At 58.6% G+C, this 19,072-nt stretch overlaps 4 protein-coding genes across 4 annotated transcripts; 2 read left to right on the top strand and 2 right to left on the bottom strand.

The window, feature by feature from the left end:
• Positions 1-1,301: 1,301 nt before the first annotated feature.
• CUTC (cutC copper transporter) lies at positions 1,302-5,944 on the bottom strand. The gene is made up of 8 exons (XM_075717391.1): positions 5,873-5,944; positions 5,742-5,801; positions 5,269-5,478; positions 3,958-3,993; positions 3,412-3,545; positions 2,790-2,817; positions 2,282-2,387; positions 1,302-1,683 (listed from the first exon to the last, which is right to left on the bottom strand). Exons 1-8 carry the CDS (start codon positions 5,940-5,942, stop codon positions 1,572-1,574), a joined length of 756 nt encoding a protein of 251 aa, XP_075573506.1. The 5' UTR covers positions 5,943-5,944; the 3' UTR covers positions 1,302-1,571.
• Positions 5,945-6,320: 376 nt separating this feature from the next.
• On the top strand, positions 6,321-10,605 carry COX15 (cytochrome c oxidase assembly factor COX15). The gene is made up of 8 exons (XM_075717390.1): positions 6,321-6,640; positions 7,099-7,221; positions 7,434-7,620; positions 7,917-8,084; positions 8,605-8,686; positions 9,015-9,169; positions 10,074-10,187; positions 10,474-10,605. Exons 1-8 carry the CDS (start codon positions 6,321-6,323, stop codon positions 10,603-10,605), a joined length of 1,281 nt encoding a protein of 426 aa, XP_075573505.1.
• Positions 10,606-11,079: 474 nt separating this feature from the next.
• ATP6V0E2 (ATPase H+ transporting V0 subunit e2) lies at positions 11,080-12,742 on the top strand. Its single transcript, XM_075717748.1, has 4 exons — positions 11,080-11,183; positions 11,262-11,309; positions 11,579-11,725; positions 11,991-12,742. The coding sequence occupies exons 1-3, from the start codon at positions 11,080-11,082 to the stop codon at positions 11,670-11,672; spliced, it is 246 nt and encodes an 81-aa protein (XP_075573863.1). The 3' UTR covers positions 11,673-11,725; positions 11,991-12,742.
• Positions 12,743-14,464: 1,722 nt separating this feature from the next.
• ENTPD7 (ectonucleoside triphosphate diphosphohydrolase 7) lies at positions 14,465-18,673 on the bottom strand. Its single transcript, XM_075717913.1, has 12 exons — positions 18,666-18,673; positions 18,411-18,590; positions 18,115-18,320; positions 17,851-18,004; positions 17,376-17,479; positions 17,246-17,302; positions 16,607-16,755; positions 16,357-16,523; positions 15,267-15,591; positions 15,102-15,187; positions 14,846-15,007; positions 14,465-14,693 (listed from the first exon to the last, which is right to left on the bottom strand). Exons 1-12 carry the CDS (start codon positions 18,671-18,673, stop codon positions 14,465-14,467), a joined length of 1,827 nt encoding a protein of 608 aa, XP_075574028.1.
• Positions 18,674-19,072: the final 399 nt, after the last annotated feature.

The raw sequence follows: 19,072 nt of genomic DNA, 5'->3' as shown, positions 1-19,072 counted from the left end.
ATGTGAGTTCGAAAGTCTTTGTCTTTCTTTCTTCCCCCCCCCCCCCCTTTTTTTTTTTAAAAAAAACTTTACACAAAAGAATGAAACTCTGCGTTTATGATGCTGGGGGCGGGGGGGGAGGTATGCCAGCAGAATATTCTTGTTAATTGAGCTACCAGTATCTTAATCATCACCATGACTCACAAAATCTCACAACATAAGCCATGAACTCTTAAATCAGGTATTCTGAACTATATTGACCATAACCACAAATTTAGTAATTTCTTCTTCTGAGTTTGGATCCTTCCCACTGCCTGCACATCTGTCAGTGCTGAAGCAGGCTTTGACACCAGCACTAAGCAGCCATTCCCTTCCCAGCTCCTATGTTGAGAACTACCATGAACATTCCCGAGGTGTGTTTTGAGAGACACCGATACCTCTGATGGATCCACGTGAAAAGGTGGAGGTACCCTTTGAGCTGAAGATACGTAGTTAGTCTTGGTTATAGGTTTTCAACAACCTGATTCTGTTTAAGGTGACAAAAGGTGCTGCCACCTTGTCAAGTATTACATTTTCCTGTACATCCTCACAGTCTGTATGCTATTGCCCAGATGGGCAGACAAATCTGAACCCTGTTTTTTGCTTTCTAAGAAGGTCCGCTATTTCTGCTGTCAGGGGGATTTATCTTGAGCTTTGTGGATCTTTTAGAGAAGAGCAGGCAGCAAGAATAAAGGCACTTTATCTCTGGGTCTCTACTCTTTTAGTGGACTGCTATGACACCATTCAGATCTTTCGTTGGGTATTTTGCAGGGTAACTGAAATGAGTCTAAGGCTTCAATTCTGACTAGGCAGCAATAACCCAACAGGCCCATTCCCCCGAGCACTGTCTGGAGAACGAGCAGTTTGTGCTTCATGCTGGGAAAAGAACCTGGAAACTCCCTGAGAAAAAGCACCTTGTCTTCCCAAGGAATCTCACCATACGCCCGCCCCACCTCAAGCAGTCACGGCCCACAGCCCAGGATGCCTCATAATGACCTCACCTAATCAGTCAGGTAGCTAGAAGCTCCTTCCCATTAGAACTTAATGTGTTCACCACCTCTACCTATCAATGTGCTTCTTTCTACCTAGCAGCTATGCTGTTTCCCTCCCTGGCATTCTGGATGTGACTGTATTCTCCTCTGGTGCAGGAGGGGCCCAATTGATTCAGGCTACGCAACACAGATCACACTCTTACCTGTAAAATATAAATAAATTTTAAAAAAGCACAGCAAGAGGGGGGCAGCTGCAGTGTTTATTTGACAATCACATGCAGTGCTACACAATTCAGTCCCCCTACTTGCTCAGCTCCCTTCCTCCCAAATACTGACGAACAGCTTGTTGCCGCAACATCTGGGAATAAGTCCTTTTATTTAAAATGGCCAAGTTTCCAGGCCAGGGACTGGTCATTCAGGGGAAGCCAAGGGAAGAGATGTCAGGCTTCATCACCTAGTTCACATCCTCTGCAGCCTGAGGACGGAAGCGGTACCCATCGGTCCATGTGGCAGAGAAGACCCTGGAGTCTCAGCGTTCTTGTCCCAGCACGGTGCCTTCCACTACAGAATGTTCTTTGCGATCGCGTTCAGGGTCCTCACTTTGGCCACATCTGCCACCTTTATGGAGTATTCAGGGGCAGAGAAGGATGCTCCCATGGCAACGTTCGGATTTCTGTCAGGAAAACCACTGGTTACTATCTGCAGGTGATAACAGGTGAGTAAGACACACTAAGAAAAACCCACTATCTCCCCTAGTCTCAGCGGTGGCCAGAGAACCTGCTGGTGCCACCCAAACCAAAGATGAGACAGTAATAGAAAGAAGAATCCAAAGGCAAGAAACAACAGCATCAACAGAAACCCAATGCAGACCTGTGGACAAATGTAAGCAGTTCCTCACTCATTCCTCAGAGTAGCACATCCCATTGCCCTTCCAAATCCTACACACTTGTGTTAAAGGTCTAAGGCAACTACACCAAAACCTGCCTTCCCAAGCGCCACAGAAGTGCACTCACAAGCCCTAGGGCAGCATTAGCAGCAGAAATGCCCCAAGGATCCGGTTCTGCATGGAGCTTGTGTCCAGATGATGAGCACCACTGGATTCATACACTGCAGAATACAGAGCCAGGCATCATGATCCCAAGCACAAGAGCACAATTAGCACCCAGGAAGCCGTTTGAAATTTATGCCTGTTCTACAAAGTCACGTTCACATTAATCCAGCTTTTCCCTTGTACAGTTTTGCTAAAAAAAAAAAAATAAATCATCAGTTACCTGAACTTCATCCCCGAGTCCCGGGCTGAGCGAGCAGAGCAGTGAAACTCAGAAGCGGTGGAGCCTTCCAGAATCCTCTGCAGATTGCGCTCTGTGATGCCACCCCCTGGTGGGAAGAATCCCGGTGTCACACACAGCGCAGATGGCCCCGTCCCAGACCCAACATCACCCCAGGACCTACCCCCTAAGGGACAAGCACCATCTACACCGAAGGGAAAAGACAGCCCTTAGTACAACGGAGACCCAGGCATGTGATAAGAGATGGGAGAAGCCTTGGCTCATGTTCTCCCACAGATCTAGAGCTGTCCCCAAATCCCCCAGTGAGCAGCAGCTGCAGGCCTCTGCCATCCCCAGCTGGCTGCATGGCCCTTACCCGCACCAGGGCAGGAGCTCCTCCTCCTGGGGGCCTGGCTCGGAAGGCCAGATTAGACAGCGCAACCCAGGGCAAGAGGCTAGGAAGCAGGGGCTAGGGTCTACAGGACCTGTTACAGGTGACAAAAAACATTACCTGGCACCACCACAATTCTGCCCTTCGCCTGAAAGAAGAATAACACGTTAGCGATATTGCTCAGCACTACGTCCGCACGTGCATTTGTGGGGCGGCAAAGAACAGGCAGCGCCTTCCATAAGCTCATGGATGTCACTGTGGCTTACGATTCATGCACTCTCACCCATCTTTTTTTGTACCATTCATGTTTTACAAGGAAAAGTGAAAAGACTTTGCAGTTACAGCTAAGACAGTTCATCACCATTTCCTCCTGCCTCTCTATCCCTCCTGGCTACCTCTCAGGTACATCTGTCGCATTTTCCTAACAGCAACTGTGAGACCCTGGCAGGGACCTCACTTTGCTGTTTACACGAGCTAATCACATCAGCTGCTGAAACCAACTCTTACCACCCTCCTCCCAGTCTGCAAACAAGAACAACCCAACAAGTCTTTGCTGTGGGAGACTTCGCGGTCCAGCCCACATGGACTTAGGAAAGCAGATTAAAGCCAGGCCAGACAAGAAGGGCAAGTGCTCCTTGAAAGAAGTTTCCTTACAGAGACGAGGGCCAGCACGAAGGACCTGCCTCCAGGCAATGCCCAGGAAGCAGCTGTGGCAACCCAGGGGAGCACAGGGAACACTTACCTGTTCCGCAAGTCTCTTAATTAAGGACAATCCTTCCAGTGCTGAGCTGTCACAGCCACTTGTCAACACGCGCTCAAACCCCAGAGAAATCAGGGTCTCCAATGCCACCAGAGGGTCGTGCACCATGTCAAAGGCTGAGACACCAACACAACAGCTCAGAAATCGCTCAGCAAGTCGTGCTCAAGCCCTGCCCCCAGCCAGCTCAGGAGCCCAGGAGACAATGACAGGAAGGGGTCCTTCTCACAGCTGGCCACCCCTGTGGGGAGCCACAGCCCCTGACTATAATGTCCCCCTCGCAGCAGTGGCAGGGCCACCATGCTCAGCTCCTCAGACACCTCCTCTCCACAAAGGGCAGTGACACATCCCCCAAGCCTGGACCTTTCCCCTCCTGGGGGAACAGCCCAGCCACAGGCTGCTCTTGCACAGCATACAGCGCTTTCTCCCCCTCCAAAGAATGACCAAAGTACACAAAGCTCAGCTCCCTCCCAGCCCCACCCTCCCCTGGCAGCAGGGTCCGTGCCAGGGCCACTGTCCCAGGCCACTCACCTCGGTGAAATGTGACCGGCAGGGGACGGCACACAGCTGCAATAAGAAGACATATGGTCAGTCAGGGCTGGCACAGAGTCCCTTCTGCTAGAACCAGAAAAGCACAGGAGATGGAAGAGGGCAAAGGGTTCTCGGGCCATTCCTGGCTCCAGCTCAGAAGATTCCCAGTACTTGCTGGAAACAACACAGCTGCTCCTCTTTGGCAGAGAAGAGTTATTCTGCCTTTTAAGGAAGCAACAAACCTTTGTTTTTATGAGTGACACCAAAATCCCCCATCTCATCTGGATCATGCAGAACCCTCATTCCTGCCAGAGATGTCCTTCCCTGCAGGAAGGAAGCAGGACAGTTGTCTCATCTGTCTGGGGAAGGGACAGGACCAGTGCTCTTTGAAAGCAGAAGAGTTGATTTTTGCGATTTCTTTCACTGCCTATAATTTCCGCTCTCTCTCAGACCACAGCAAACTTCACCAGTGGGGCTCTATTTACTGGGTAAAAGTTATTTATTTCTATGAAAAGAAATCCAACCATCTCCTGCCCTGGAAACGCTGGTTCCAGCAGACCACTTCATTGCTCTAGTGGAGGCAAATCCTGGCAAGACCCCTCTCTTTTGCTGCACTCCCTACAGCACATTTACCTTCATACGAGAACCTCAGCACCACATCAGCAGGGAAAGACTCAGCCCTCTTTAGCTTTGGCTGTAGCTCACAGAAAAGATGTGGAAGCAAATTCTCTTTCTCCCTGTGTGTTAGGGGTCTGGACTAACAATTTCCCACTGCAGCTTCAGTAGCCTTTTATACATTTCCACCTCTCTCTCATTATCTTTTCTCACTGGGTGTGTTAGAGGAAAAAATGAAGATGAGTTGCCAGCTACCCGCAAGGCCAAAGTCCACGAGAGACATATCCTAGACACCTGCAGCAGGGATGTAAGGAAAAGAACAAAGGGCAACAAAAACAAAGAACGGAGAGAATCCAACAGTTTAATACTCTGATGTCCCCAAAGCAGCTCACCTAAGCCTCTCTCCTTAAACCCCGCTATTATGTCCCAGGTGGCCTCAAACTCTGTGTGAACTGCTTGGGGCAGCGGTCCTTGATCTGCAAAACTTCTTACCTATTTACTGTCTCACAGGTATGACAACACATGAAACTGGAGAAGGTGGAGAGAGACAGCAAGACCGCAGACAAGACACGCAGACCAAAGCACACTGCAGGTCTTTCTACAGCACCGGACAGAGCAGCAGTGAACTCCTGCCGCCGGTGCCAGCAGACATTGCACATAGCTCAGCGCAGCATTTCTGCCTGGAGACACTCTTACCCAGCAGCGCTGTGCAGAGCTCAGTATCAATGCGCCCGTCCTCAGTGAGGGCCCCGAACACCAGCCCGTCGGCCCCATGCAGCTTGGCAAGGCGGATATCGGCTTTCATCACTTCCACCTCCCGGTCCGAGTAGAGGAAATCGCCGCCGCGAGGTCGGATCATGACGAACACTGGGACCCTCACGCACTGCTTCACCACCTGCAGCAGCCCTGGGGGGGGAGAGGCAGCTCCGCACCCAGCTACGGCCGCTCTGGCCCCCGGGGGAGGCAGGGCGGGACAGCGGCGGGGTACGCAGGGCAGGGGGGAGCCGCGCTGGCGGAGAGGGGGTGCAGGAGGAGGGAAAGGGAAGAAGGGAGCTCAGGAGGGAGCGCCGGGCACGCCGGCCCCCGGGGAGGGGGAGCCGGCTGGGGGGGGGGGGGGGGGGGCGGGACGGGGCCCGGGCCGCCGCAGGACGGGGGCGGGCGAGGCTCACCCATGCTCGGCGTGGTCCCTCCTTCCACGAGGCCCGCGCACAGCTCGATCCGGCCGGCCCCTGGGGAAAGGCAGGTCAGAACCGGGCCCGCCGCGCTGCCGCCCCCTCCCCCGAGGCCCCCCGGGCCTTACCTCCGCGCTCCGCGTTGACGGCGGACTCCACTGAGTCCACGCACACCTCCATGAGGAAGCCATCGTCCATACCTGGGGGAAAGCCACGCCGTCAGCCCGGCCCGCCCCATGGCGGCCGCCCTGCTCCGCACCGCCGCCGCCCGCCTCGCCGCCCCCGCCCTACTTCCGCCGCAGGCCCCGCCCCCTCGCTCCCGCTTCCGGCCTCGCCCCCTCGCGGCCCAGGGCCCGCGCCGCCCGCGGGCGCGAGGGCGGGCGCGGGAGGGTGGAGGCGGGGGGCGGGGGAGCCGGCGCGCCTCGCTCGCGCGCTGCGGCGTTAAGCCCCGCCCCCGGCGTCGCGGCCCCGCCCCCGCCACCGCCCGGGCCCCGCCCCCGCCTCGCACGCGCCCTCACCTGCGCTGGCGGCGCGCGGGGGTCGCTGCTGGCTCTCGGTCACGTGCCGGGGATTGTCATGGTGACGCCCAGGTGTGTCCGGAAGTGCTCGCCCTGCTTCCGGCGGCGCGCGCCACTTCCGGGGTCACTCGGGATGCTGCGTGCGGCGCGCGGCGGCGTCCGGCTCCCGCTCCTGCTGCCCGCGCGGGGGGGGGCGGCTCCGGCCCCCGCCCCCGCCCCGCGGCTCCCCCCGCAGCTCCCCCCGCAGCGGTGCCTTCAGCGGCGGCTCCTGCAGCAGGCGCCCGCCGTCCCGCCCGCCGTCCCGCCCGCCGTGGGGCGATGGCTCCTGGCCTGCAGCGGCGCCGTGGCCGGCGCCGTGGTGCTGGGCGGCGTCACCAGGTGAGCGCGGCACCCCCCGCCCCACTGGCACCGGTTCGGCCGCCTCCGCTCCGGGGCTCTTGGAGGGGCTCGCAGTTTAGGCCCTGTGGAGGCAGCGGTGCCCGCCGCCCGCCTGCGCTGCACCTGCGGCCTGCAGCTGCCTCCCGCGGGTGGGACCCGCCCCGAGTGCGCCTGTGAGAGCCCCTCTCGTGTCTTCCCTTCCTGGCTGCAGGGGGACGTCGTGGGGTGGGGCTGGGAGTGCCAGAGAGACGCTGTCCGTAGTGCAGTGATGCCAGCTGGGAATAACTTTCACGCATTTTTGGTGATTTTAGGTCTGTTGCTCACTCACAGACTCCCTGATCGCCATCCTGTTCCTAACTGTGAGTTCAAGGGTTGTCTAGCACAGCCAAGAGCTCTCGTGTCGGCTCAGTAGAGCTGCATACTGAATTGTGCCCGCCGGTGTCTCTATCTGCTCCCAGGCTGACAGAATCGGGCCTCTCTATGGTTGACTGGCACCTGGTGAAAGAGATGAAACCCCCGAGAACGCAGCAGGAGTGGGAAGCCGAGTTCCAGAAGTACCAGCAGTTCCCGGAATTTAAAATGTGAGTGTGCAAAAGTGGAAGGAGGGTGGGCTGGGAGCATCCCTCCTGCAACTGAGCAACACAAGGAACTCTTGCAAGAAGGGAGATGTTTTCCTACATCACTGGGAAAGTACACGCATGTCTGTCTTTCTCTGAGGAAGGTGATCCCATGTCGCGGGAACCAGGACTGGCACATCACATTGAGCAGTTCTTTGTTTTACTGTCTTTAACAGCCTGAATCATGACATGACGCTGACAGAGTTCAAGTTCATTTGGTACATGGAGTATTCGCACCGTATGTGGGGCCGTGTTGTGGGTTTGGCCTACATTCTGCCTGCCGCCTACTTCTGGCGAAAGGGCTGGCTAAGCCGCCCCATGAAGGGCTGTGTTCTTGCGCTCTGCGGGCTGGTCTGCTTCCAGGTGAGCAAGCTCCGTAGCTGCAGGGGTTAGTGGCAGCATCTCCCGTGAATATCTTCTGATCGAGCATAGTTGAGGCAGTAGGATTTGTGAAAGCTTGGGGGGTATCAGTGCTGGTAGCTGGTTGAAGATGGAGGAAACCAGTTGCTTTGCCCCTAATGTTTATCGCGTCTTTGCAGTCGCTGCGGCCCTATCTGTGCTGAGGAGATGGGAAGGGTTATTTGCTGGCCCCTCTTTCTGATGAAGGGCAATAGAGTGGCATAGGGGAGCTGGCTCTGACCCCTCTCTTTTTTTGCCAGGGACTGCTGGGATGGTACATGGTGAAGAGCGGGCTGGAAGAGAAGCCAGACTCTTATGACATTCCTCGAGTCAGTCAGTACCGTCTCGCAGCACATCTCGGCTCCGCGCTGGTTCTGTACTCTGCTAGCCTGTGGACGGGGCTGTCTTTGGTGCTTCCACGACACAAGGTATGGAGTGGTGCGTCAGGAGTCAAAAGCACAGGGTCGTGTCAATTCAAAGGGTTAGGGGGGTGATGTGAAGGGTGAGGAAAGGGTGTGAAGGATGATGGTGCTTCCGTTTTAGTGTCTGTTCCTGACTGATCTTATTCTGCATTATAAAATACCCTTTCTGTAAACTTCTCGGTTATGGGATGCTTCCTTTGACTCGTGCTGTTCCGCTCAAAAGTGATTAGCCTCAGAGTTCATGCAAGCTCAGGCAGGGGTGTGCCTGGCTGGACTAAATGTTTTGTGCCAGTAACTGTCCAGTGGCCACTTCCGATTCTGCACAGGGTTGGACTCACTTAGTTGTGGTTTTGAGGAACCACTGAAGTGTGACTGTGCTGCATGGTGGTCTCTAGATTCCTCCTGTAAAACACAGGCCAACCCCTTGGCCCGTATACGTAGTGAAGGCTTTTCTTACCTGCTGCAAACAGCACTGGAAATGCTTTGCCTTGATTATTTTCTTTCTTTTTTTAATTTTCTTTTATAGTTACCGGAGACCCATCAGCTCCTTCGCCTGAGGCAATTTGCTCATGGCACTACAGCTCTCATTTTTCTTACCGCCCTTTCAGGTAAGAGTGTTTCTTGCTGCTGTCGCATCTGCGACTCGTTTCTCACTGCCTTGTTTTTCTTCCGGTCTGTTGGGGACTGTGAACAACCCCATCATGTTTTCTGGGAAAACTTCATTGCTCTCAGGGAGCTGACAGTCAAGAACCTCCCTTACTGGTCTTCCCTGAGCAGGTGGAGATGCACCTTCTAGCCTGCCTGCTGCTATGTGATATCTGTATGCGTTCCTGAAAGAAAGTCAGGGTCAAGCTGAGCTCTTGAGTTGGAGCTGTGCAACCTGGAGTGCCACCTGTGCCTACTCTGGTAGTCTCATTTTCTGCTCTGGAATTGCAGGTGCCTTTGTAGCAGGGCTGGATGCTGGCCTTGTGTACAATTCCTTCCCCAAAATGGGGGAGCGCTGGATCCCGGATGATCTCCTTGCCTTCTCCCCTGTGCTGAGAAATATCTTTGAGAATCCTACAACTGTACAGTTTGATCACAGGATCTTGGTAAGTGCCGTCTTCCTGCTGTGTCTGTGCTGCTTCTTGGTTGCCTCCTGCAGCCAAGCTGTCCTCTTTGGGCTGTGGTTCTGTCAGCTTGAGTGATATCCAGGGTGTCTGAAGGTCCTGAGAGCATGTTACCAATTTGCTTCTGCAGAAAGAGGAAGTTTAGCACTCTTATTTATTTTCCATGTAGCCTCCTTCCTCAAGGACGTCTTCCTCCTGCGCAAATTACAGGCTTTATTTCTTTGTGTCTCCTTTTCTGTAACGTGAGCTACAGACCAGGGTTGCCCTCACTACTGAATGTCTGGGAAAGCTGTGTGAGACAAGACTCGGAAAACCCGATATTGAATGCTTCCTTTGGCATTTCTGAACTTGCTTTACACTAGTAGCACCCTGTGAAAATAGCTAGTTAGAGTAATCCAGATATTAAATACCATTGCCGGCACTGCTGTGGACTAAGCCATCGCTAAAACTAAAATGAAAGTTTAAGTGACTTAGAAGAGGAATCACCTGGGGTGACCTGCATGGCAAGGTTATGCTGGTGAACTACAGCTGAGTGGTGAAAATGAGACCAACTTTCCAGATGACAGCTTCCACCTTTAGTTTTCAAGGTGACAGATGGGGAGAAGGCAGAAATAATCGCTAATGACTTGAAGAAATGAGGAAAAGCTATTGAAAAGTAAAGCATTAATTTGGAGAAAAATGGAACTCTGTATCTTCAGTTAAATTTCAGGGCTGTTAACCTGGTGGGCTTGGGAGCTCCAGGATTTAGTCATGGCCATTAACTTTTCTACAGTTAAATATTGCTCACAGAATTTATTTTACTGCTTGGACGGTGCAGCCAAAGGCCGCTGCACCCATTTCCTTTGAACTTTTCTTGAAGGGTGGTTGTTTCCCTTCTCTTCTGTAGGGAATTGCCTCAGTCACAGCTGTCACAGCACTGTACCTCTTCTCACGGAAGATCCCACTCCCGCGCAGGACCAGGATGGCAGTGACTTCCTTATTGGCTGTGGCTTGCATGCAGGTACTGTCTTCCCACCCCTTTATGTTTTTTTTTCCTCCCTCTAGTCCTTGTAGCACGTTCACAAGACAGAGCTGTCCCCAGCTTGGATCTGTGCTGGCCTCAAGAGCCTGGAGCTGAGAGCTGGAGCTGCCTAGACCCAGGGCCTCACCTTACTGCATGCACAGTCTGAATTTGAGGGTGGGAAGTCTGGCTGTAGCCACGGGCCTTTCTACATCATACTCTGTGCTGGGGATGTGTATCAACGCTGCATCCGCGGCCGCTCTTACCCCTTCTCCCTTCTTGGCAGGTGGGCCTGGGCGTCAGCACTCTGCTGCTCTACGTCCCCACGCCTCTGGCCGCCACGCACCAGTCGGGCTCCCTGGCGCTGCTCAGCATGGCGCTCTGGCTCATGAGCGAGCTCCGGCGGGTCCCCAAGTAACCGGCCCGAGGGAGAGCCCTCCGGGGGAGCCGCACCGCTGGGCCCGGAGGCGGCAGAGACCCCGCACCGCGGGTGCGCGGCGGGGTGTGCGCCCAGCCGGGCTGCGCGCAGGGAGGAGGCGGCGGGTGTGAGTGCGAACTTTGTAACATAAAGGAGTTTTCACGGAGCGGCTGGTGTCTGTCTGGGCGCTCCTTTCGGGAGCGAGGTGAGGCGGGGTGCGGGGAGCCCCGCGGGGGCCGGGCCGCGCCGCTGCGGCGGGGAGGGGAGAGGCGGGCGGGCGGGCTCCCTTTGGCGCCCCCTGGCGTCAGCCCGCCGGACGCCTGGCCTCGCGTCTCCGCCAATGGGAGGCGGCGGTGGTGGCAGCGCGCAGCGCTCCGCCCGCGGATTGGCCGCCGCGAGCGGCAGTGGGCAGAGCGGCATCCGGTGCGGCGGCGGCGGCGGCGGCGGCGATCCGTCCGTCGGTGCGGAGCGGCCATGACGGCGCACAGCTTCGCGCTGCCGCTCGTCCTCTTCTCCGCCTTCTGGGGCCTCGTGGGCATCGCCGCCCCCTGGTTCGTGCCCAAGGGGCCGAACCGCGGGTGAGTGAGGGCCTCGGAGGGATGCCGGGGGGGGGTTCGGGACCGGGCCTTCCCGTCCTAACGCCGGTGTCTCCGCAGGGTGATCATCACGATGCTGGTCACCACCGCCGTGTGCTGCTACCTCTTGTGAGTACTGCGGACCGGGCCGATACCCGCCCCGCTCCCACCTCCCCCATCCTCCGTGTGGCTTCACCGGGCCCGGTGGCTGCTGCCCAGCCTCCTGCCCGTGGATGAACGGGACAGACCCCGGGCTGCGGCCTGCCTCCCCACCGGGCACCTCACCCCCCGGGGCAGCAGTCGTTCTGCCAGCCCCTTGAGGCAGCAGCGTCCCGGGATCCTGGCTCTTGCCCCTGCCTGTGCTGTGGGGGCTGATGGCAGGTTGGGTCCCTTTGCAGCTGGCTCATCGCCATCCTGGCCCAGGCCAACCCCCTGTTCGGGCCGCAGCTGAAGAACGAGACCATCTGGTACGTGCGCTTCCTTTGGGAGTGAGCAGTCTCTGGGAGCCGGCGCCTGAACAGAGACCCCCTGCCAAAATTGTCACCGTGAGTGGGCAGAGGGCTGGGGTGGCAGAGATGTCCCTGCTTGCCTGGCTGGGGAGGGAGCTGCAGCCTGGTCCTTGCTGGGTGGGAGATGCTTTGGCTTCTGTGCATTGTGGCTGTGCTGAGGTGGTCTCACTGTGGGGCTGCTGGCTCTGCACTGGGCCTGAGCAAACCGAGCACTTCCCCCTGAGCCTGTGGTTCTCTAGATTTGTGGGGCCTCCCTCGTGGGTGCAGTTTGGTGCTAACTTCTCCTTTCTCCCTCCCCCAGCTTTTACTGCTGTTCCAGCCTCTACCCTCCCATACCAGGCAGACCCCAGAGGTGCTGGGACAGAGGCTGGACCCGCTGCCCCACCGCACCCTGAGCACTGCAACCTGGACCAATGATGGCTGGGCCCCTGAGCATGGCAGACAGCACCCCTGCCTGGGATGAGGGCCTAGTAAGCCTGGCCCTGGGAGCAGCCACGCTACCAGGGAGAGATCCCTTCAGCTGGCCGAGTGTTGCAGTCACTGACACTGACCACTATCCTGAGAGAGATCTGTGTGTAGTGCCAGCGGATCCTGGCCCTGCAGTGCTCACCCTGCTCCTTCCAGTGTGCTCAGCCCTAGCCCCCTTGGTGAAACCCTTGCTTGTAGCCCAAGCTGCCCAACTAATTACCATATCCCTGGTCATTTCAGGCAATGGCTGCCCCTCTGCATGAGAAGGCAGGAGCCCATAGTATCCTCTGTTGTATGGTCAGTCCCCTATGGTGAGAGTGGTCCTTACTAAGACAGATTCTGGCTGTGGGTGTGAGAAGGGAGGGCTGACCCTGGGGGAGCATGTGGACCCCCTTGGGTGTGAATGAGGGAGGTGCTGAGGTGCAGGGCAGGGGGTTCTGCTGCTTGGCAGCCTGCTGGAAGGGAATAAAGGGGTGCTATGTCTCCTCCCGCCTCAGCAGTGAGGGTGCTGCAGTAGTGTCTAGGTACCACCACCACTCCAAACTGTGTCCAGGTTCTGAGAAGAACCAAGTAGGGAATTGTGTTTTAGGTTTCCCCTTATTTATCAGATAATTTATTTGTATTTATTTATTTGTCTGTGTTTGAATTTGTGTTGTGGAAATAAATCCTTTTTCTAGTAAGTGATGCTGGAGGCCGAGTCACTTGCTGCTTTGAGGCTGAGGAACAGTCTTGGCTTTATTCAGACTTCTTCCCTTCCCCCTAACCCTGCTGTTGAGAACACCTGCACCATGAGAACAAGGCTGGGATCCTCAGCTGTTGAGCAGAGGTTGGCAGCATACTGGTGCATGGCAAGTTTTATCCTTGATGCCACCTGTGCCACTCGTCCTTGTGGGACCAGGGTCACAGGTAGGCAACAGCATGTGCTACAGGGTGAACTGGGTACCTGCCCAGCCTCTCTGATGGTAGGCAGCTGTACTGGAGCCATCCCCACAGCTGTGCAGCAGCTGGAGAAGTTTAGTGCCCTCTTTCCCAGGCTATGGTGGGGAATAAGGTAAAAAGGAGGGAGCAACATCTTCCTTGTCTTAGGAGAAGAGAGGGGAGCAGCAAAGGATGCTGTCTCTAAGGATCACAACAGTTCAGTTTGATCAGAGCTGCACTTGCTGCTATCAGCTCAGCAGTTGAGCTCAGCTGTCCTGCTGGAATCACAGAGAACATCTGCTGACAAGAAAGCAACTCCATCATCCCAGTGCAGTGGCACAGAGCAACGCTGTGTGGATGTGTGCTGGCCCCCAGTCATGCTGCCAGCCCAGAGCTGTTGCTGCTGGGGGGTACCCGCTAGAAAACAAGACCAGTGCTGGAGGCTCAAGGGGTTTGTTTATTGCTACAAGAATGGGAACAGCTGAGTTCAAGTAAAAGTGATTAATTTCATTGGGTCATCAGGGGCTCCAGCCCCAGGGGAGGAAGACTTGTGCCTGTGCACGAAGCCGCAGCTCAGCCCTGCCCTGGGGCAGCGAGCTGGAGTGAGGTGGTTCGCCCGTGGGCAGGCCCAGCCTGCGCTCATGGGGGAGAGAACCACTGGTCCTGGTGCTAGTGCCCGATTAACGTGTGGGACGCCACGGGGCAGATGTGCCCAGGAGGGAATGTATGAAAGGAAACATGGCCCACTTTGGGGGTGCCTTGAGCCCTCAGTGCTGAGCCTGGGGCAGCGGCTAGGACCGTGGGAGGATCGTCCTGGGAAGGGAAGACATGGCAAAGAGCATGCCTCTTAAGGAATGCTCCAAGAGGGGCTGGGCAGAGCAGCTCATGGCTCACTTGGTTCCCGCAGTGACTTTGCTGGTGACTGCTGTTCTCCTGCCTGTGGGCTTGTAAGGGACTGCAGAAAGGCCACCCCAGGCACTGAGCTCCAGCACCTCACCAGGCTGCTCTGCAAACCGGTGGCTGAATCACGGGGCGGCCGGGTGCTTCAGGCCACAGCCCGGGGTTGGCTGCGTCGGTGATAGCTCACCACTTATCTGAGGGACCTGCCAGAGCTGCAGCCTTGAGCCCGCTGGCAGCAGAGGACTTTGCTCTACACCGCGTAGCAAGGCAAAGGCCAGAGGGCATGGAATGCAAAGATTAGGACCAGGGCGAGGCAGAGAGGAAAGCTCTGGTGTCCATAGCTGCCTCAGCCCACAGGCTGTGGTTCTGATGTGGAGGTGATGGTGCAGAGTGGAGATGGTCTTGAAGAAAGAGTCCGAGCCCTCGGAGCCCAGGCTGTCAGCCAGTCCTGGTTCTGCTGGTGCAGCTGGAGGGTGGGTACCACCGGTGTCATGGCCCGCTTCCCTGGCTCGGCGGCACCACCACCTTGTCCAGCCAGAGCAGGGTGAGCTGGGCCAAGCGCAGCTGCCGGCGGTGGATGCGGCGCAGCCGCAGGAGGTAGAGGACTATGGCCAGCGCTACGACCAGGATACAGGCAAAGAAGAGATAGTGGTTGTAGACAAAAGAGAGGCGCAGCCAGGAGGCATGCGCTTGCCGGATGCTCTCCTGCCGGAGATCCCTGCAGAGAGGAGTCAGGACTGGCTGTGAGATGCCATGGGGTACTACCAGGGTCCTGCGCTGCTGCTCCCCTTGCCAGGGCAGCAGAGCAGTAACTCCTGCTCCTCCCCAACCACCCTTCCCCGAGTGATGCTATTAGCGAGCCAACGATACCTGAGCGGCAGAAACCGTGTCTTGTAGAGGATGGCTCCCAGCGTCCACTGCACCTCCCGGTCGTACACCAGCTGGGCCGTGTGCAGGCTGGGGTAGTCCAGGGGGAAGCAGAAGCCCTGGTGAAGGACTTGGTACATCCAGGCTGATTTGAAGCACTGATACCTGCAGGCACGGCACACAGGAGCATCAGCCCCATGCTACCACCCACACCACAGTCCCTCACCCCGGCAAGAGCCCCCCCAGCAAAGCCGCTTACTTCAGCCGGTGCTGGTCAGCGTGTGCAGAGTAGAGGCCACCACGGAAGCGCTGGGTCAGCACCTCCCATCGCTGGCTGCAGTACTCCTGGGGGACAGAGAAGTTGGGGCTCAGAGCACAGAAACGGCCCCCACTGCCTCCCAGCCCTGGGAGCGGCAGCACCCACCTGGGCAGCAGAGGTGAAGGTGGAGGCACTGTAGCGGCCACCCAGGCGCAGCACGTCCTCGGTGCAGTAGAAGAACTCAGAGAAGCCGTAAAACTCGCTGTTGCCGAAGTCGATGGGTGCTTTGTAGGCCCCCACCAGGGAGGCCTGGCTGCTGTTGGGCCCGGCCAGGAGGGGCTGCAGCAGCTTCGCGCAGGCCGGCCAGTCCCCTCGCCCCCGCACGTACAGGGTTTGGCCGCCCCTGGCCACCGTGTCCTCCAGCCCCACAGGCAGGCAGGGGTCCAGGAAGGGCATCTCGGGGCTCAGCCCTGTCTGCTGACTGTGCAGGCTGGAAAACAGGCCAAGAAGGAAAGGCAATTGCACAGGGGGTCCTGTAGCACCCCCAAAAGCCTAGTCTAGTGCTTCCACGCACCTGGATACCCCCTGTGCCAGACCAGACTGTGTCCCCTTGTACCCCACGGTGCTGGCACCCGCCCTGCCACCTCCTGCCAAAGCCAAACTCGCCAGATCTGTCACAGTGACCTGCAGCCATGTGCCCCGAGCACCTGCGGGGTGCGACAAGGCACAGCCACCCCCACCCAGCTTGCAGGGATCTGCACCCCTGCAGAGCCCCCAGGGATCTGGAGGCAGGGTTTGCTCCCGGCACGGGAGTACCTGGGCACCAAGCCTCTCCACCTCTGGCGACAGCTTCACGTAGCGCTCTGGGAAGGGAAGGAGAGACAGGAGACAGAGAGCTCGAGGTGGGGATTCGATGGAAAGATGTGCTGAGTGAATCGGTGCTGGAGAAGGAGGGAAAGTTGGAGCAAGAAAAGCCAAAAGCCACCAGAGGGGCCTCCCTGCAGCCTGCTGCGAGGGGAGGAGGAGGAAGGCAGGGAGCTGCGGCACTGACAACACCTGCCGAGCTCGGAGAAGGGCAGCGCCCGTGCACCCTGTGCCAGCCTGGTCATCTGCTGCCGCCAGCATGGCTGTGGGAGCTATTATCACCATGGGTGGCTCTTGGGGCAAATCCAATGGGCACAGGGCAGCGTGAAGGAACCAGCACCCCCATTTTGCAATGCCCCAGCAGGGGGACCGCTAGGTGAGACAGCAATACCGGTTGTGCACATAGGTCTGGTTCAGCACAAGCTCCTCGTAGCGCTGCCGGGCAAAATTGCCCCCGAAGCCCAGGAAGGTGTTGACGTAGACGCGGTACACGTGGCCAGTGTGCTGCACGTCACAGCCCAGGTTGAATTCTGCCAGTAAGCTCTTAGCAGCCTCCTCCTGGGGATGCAGAGAGGTCTGTGATCAGCAGCAACCCAGGGAAGGCAGGGGCTGCTCTTGGGGCCGTCCGGCCACGTACGCACCTGCTGCGGGGAGGAGAAGGCTCCGGAGTCGGGCACTTCATAGGCGATCTGCAGGGAGGCGCCCCCCATGTCTAGGATGCCAACTGTTCGTTTCCGAACCAGGGACTCTCCTTGGTCCCCCAGTGCTACGGTGACCACTGCATCTTCCTCTGAAACCCACAGCAGCATGTCAGCGAGGGGCAGGGCCTGGGGCGGCCTCTCCTCCCTTCCACCATTACCCCCCCTCCAAAGCAGCCTCATGGGGCTCCTCCACCCCTGCAAGCATCCCCTGGGGGTCACCTGCAGGGCAACAGATCCTGGCACTTGGAGCCGGCCACCCCCCAGCTTTCCCCCAAAGTATCCACTGCTGGAATCCACTAGAGCAACACTACTACAAACCCCCTCTCCCTGGTTCTTCTCCCAAAATGCTGCAGGTGTCCCCCTCCCCCATGCAGGGACTCATTCCTGCAACCAGGGCAGGTGCCCCTCCAGGCCCCAGGTCCAGGAGGGTTTTGCACACATGGCTGGGGTCAGGCACTGCCTGGCCAGAGGGGCAGACACTGCCTGCTCCAGAGCTTGCTCTTAGCTCCAGCCCTAGGGCAAGCTCCAGCAGAGCTTTGCTCAGACCCTCCCAGCTGCTCTATGAGCAGCCAGACTCACCGTCCTCGTGATCAAACCGGCCCAGGACAAAGTTGATGCCAATCCAAGCATAGACACCTGCACGAGACAGTGAGGGTTATTACGGCAATACGCTAAAGGGAACCAGACAGTGCTGTGCAACAGCTCCTACCTTCCTGTTTCCCTGAGATCACTTCTGCGTGTGATTTGGAGAAGAGGAAATCAAACTCCAGGGGCACGTTTCTCACTAAGTCATCCAGGATTGCAGCTTGGTGCCTGCAAGGACGCAGGAGAGGGACAGATCCTAAGGGGCCTTCACCAGCGACGCTCCTTTGCAAGAGTGCAAGAGACAGCAGGAATCCTGCTGCAATACACCCCACGTCCAGCCCTGCTGCTGCACCCAGCATGCCTTGGAGATGAGAAACTAGATCTGTTCGTTTGAGACTTCAAAGCCTCCCTTCTCACCTCCCTCCCAGCGTGCTCCAACCCTCCTTCTGCAGCCCTTGCTGCTTGCTCCTTTCCCAGGTCCCCCCCAGGATTCCTAATTCTCCCATGAGGCTCAAGATGGGATAGCTGTCTTCCCCCTTCTTGTGGCTGAGGGATCCAGCGGGTCTCCGGCTCCCCCCAGCACCGGCCGACGAACTCACCTCTCGGGCAGCAGCCGCATGCCTGCCGTGCACAGGATGTAAAGCGGAGTTTCCTTGTGCTTCTGAGCCGGGACGTGGGCTGCCGCGAACTGAAGCAGAGGGCGCAGGTAGGGCGTAGCTTGTTCCGGGGCTACCGCCGCCGCCACCGAGATGCCTGCCCGGGGAAGGCAGGCTGTGAAGCAGCCAGCCCCGCCACCGGCAGCGGCCGTACCCGTCCTGCGTGCGGCGGCCTCGGGGCCGGGAGCGGAGAGGGGTGGCACCGACCTGGTTTAATTTTCTTGACGACGGGGCGGCTGCTCCGGTCCCTCATCTGCTTGATGTCCAGCAGGTCGTGGGGGTTCCCGTTGTGCGGGGGCCAGAAGTAGACGAAGACCCGGGAGCCGCTGCTCCCGCAGTCGACGACCACCCCGTAACTGAGGGCCGAGTCCTCGGTGTCGGTGGCCGTCAGATCCTCCGCCCGCGCCAGGTACCTGGGGCCCGGGGATGGGCGGGGACAGGGAGCCTCAGCACCGGCGGGCAACGGTGAGCCCCGGTCCCCCGGCAGCCCCGGCCCCGCTCACCTCTCGTCGCGCCGGGCGGCGCGGGGCGGCGTGGCCCAGCGGCGGGGGGTGGCGGCCGCCAGCAGCAGCAGCAGCAGCAGCCCCACGGCGAGGGCCAGCCCCAGCGCCGCCGGGCGCTGCCGCGGCCACGGGCACGGGCAGGGTCCTGCCGAGCGCCACGACGGGCAGGAAACGCCGATCCTGCGGGCAGAGGCCACAGCTCAGCACCGGGCCCGGGCCGGCCCCGGCCCCCCGGCCCGGCCCGGCCCCGCTCACCTGGCCATGTGCGCCCGCCGCCGCCCGCCCGCGCATCGCCCCGCTACCGGCACCCGCCGCCGGCACCGGCGGCCACGTCACCAGGCGCCCCCGGCGCGGCCAATGGGGGCCCCCGCGGTCGAGCCCCGCCGGGCGGCGCTCCGCCCCCCGCGGCCGCGGAGCCCAATCGGTCCCGCCGCCCCCCCGGCGGAGCCACGCCCCCGCGGCCCGACGACCAATCGGATCGGGGCGGGGCGGGGCACCCAGGCGGCCGCGAGCCGCGCCTGGCTTCGCCCTTGCTTCTGAGTCCGACCTTCGCCGGGTGACGTCACCCGGGGACTTCCTCCCGCGCGCCCTATCGCAGCGCGGGCTCGGGGCGCGGCCCGCCCGCCGCGGCCGTCGCCGCCAGCGCCCAGCCAATCCGAGGC

Source organism: Pelecanus crispus, chromosome 10 (assembly GCF_030463565.1).
Source record: "Pelecanus crispus isolate bPelCri1 chromosome 10, bPelCri1.pri, whole genome shotgun sequence".
NCBI classification, from domain to species: domain Eukaryota; kingdom Metazoa; phylum Chordata; class Aves; order Pelecaniformes; family Pelecanidae; genus Pelecanus; species Pelecanus crispus.
The sequence above is the reverse complement of the archived record's forward strand: the minus strand, read 5'-3'. Positions and strand labels throughout refer to the sequence as shown.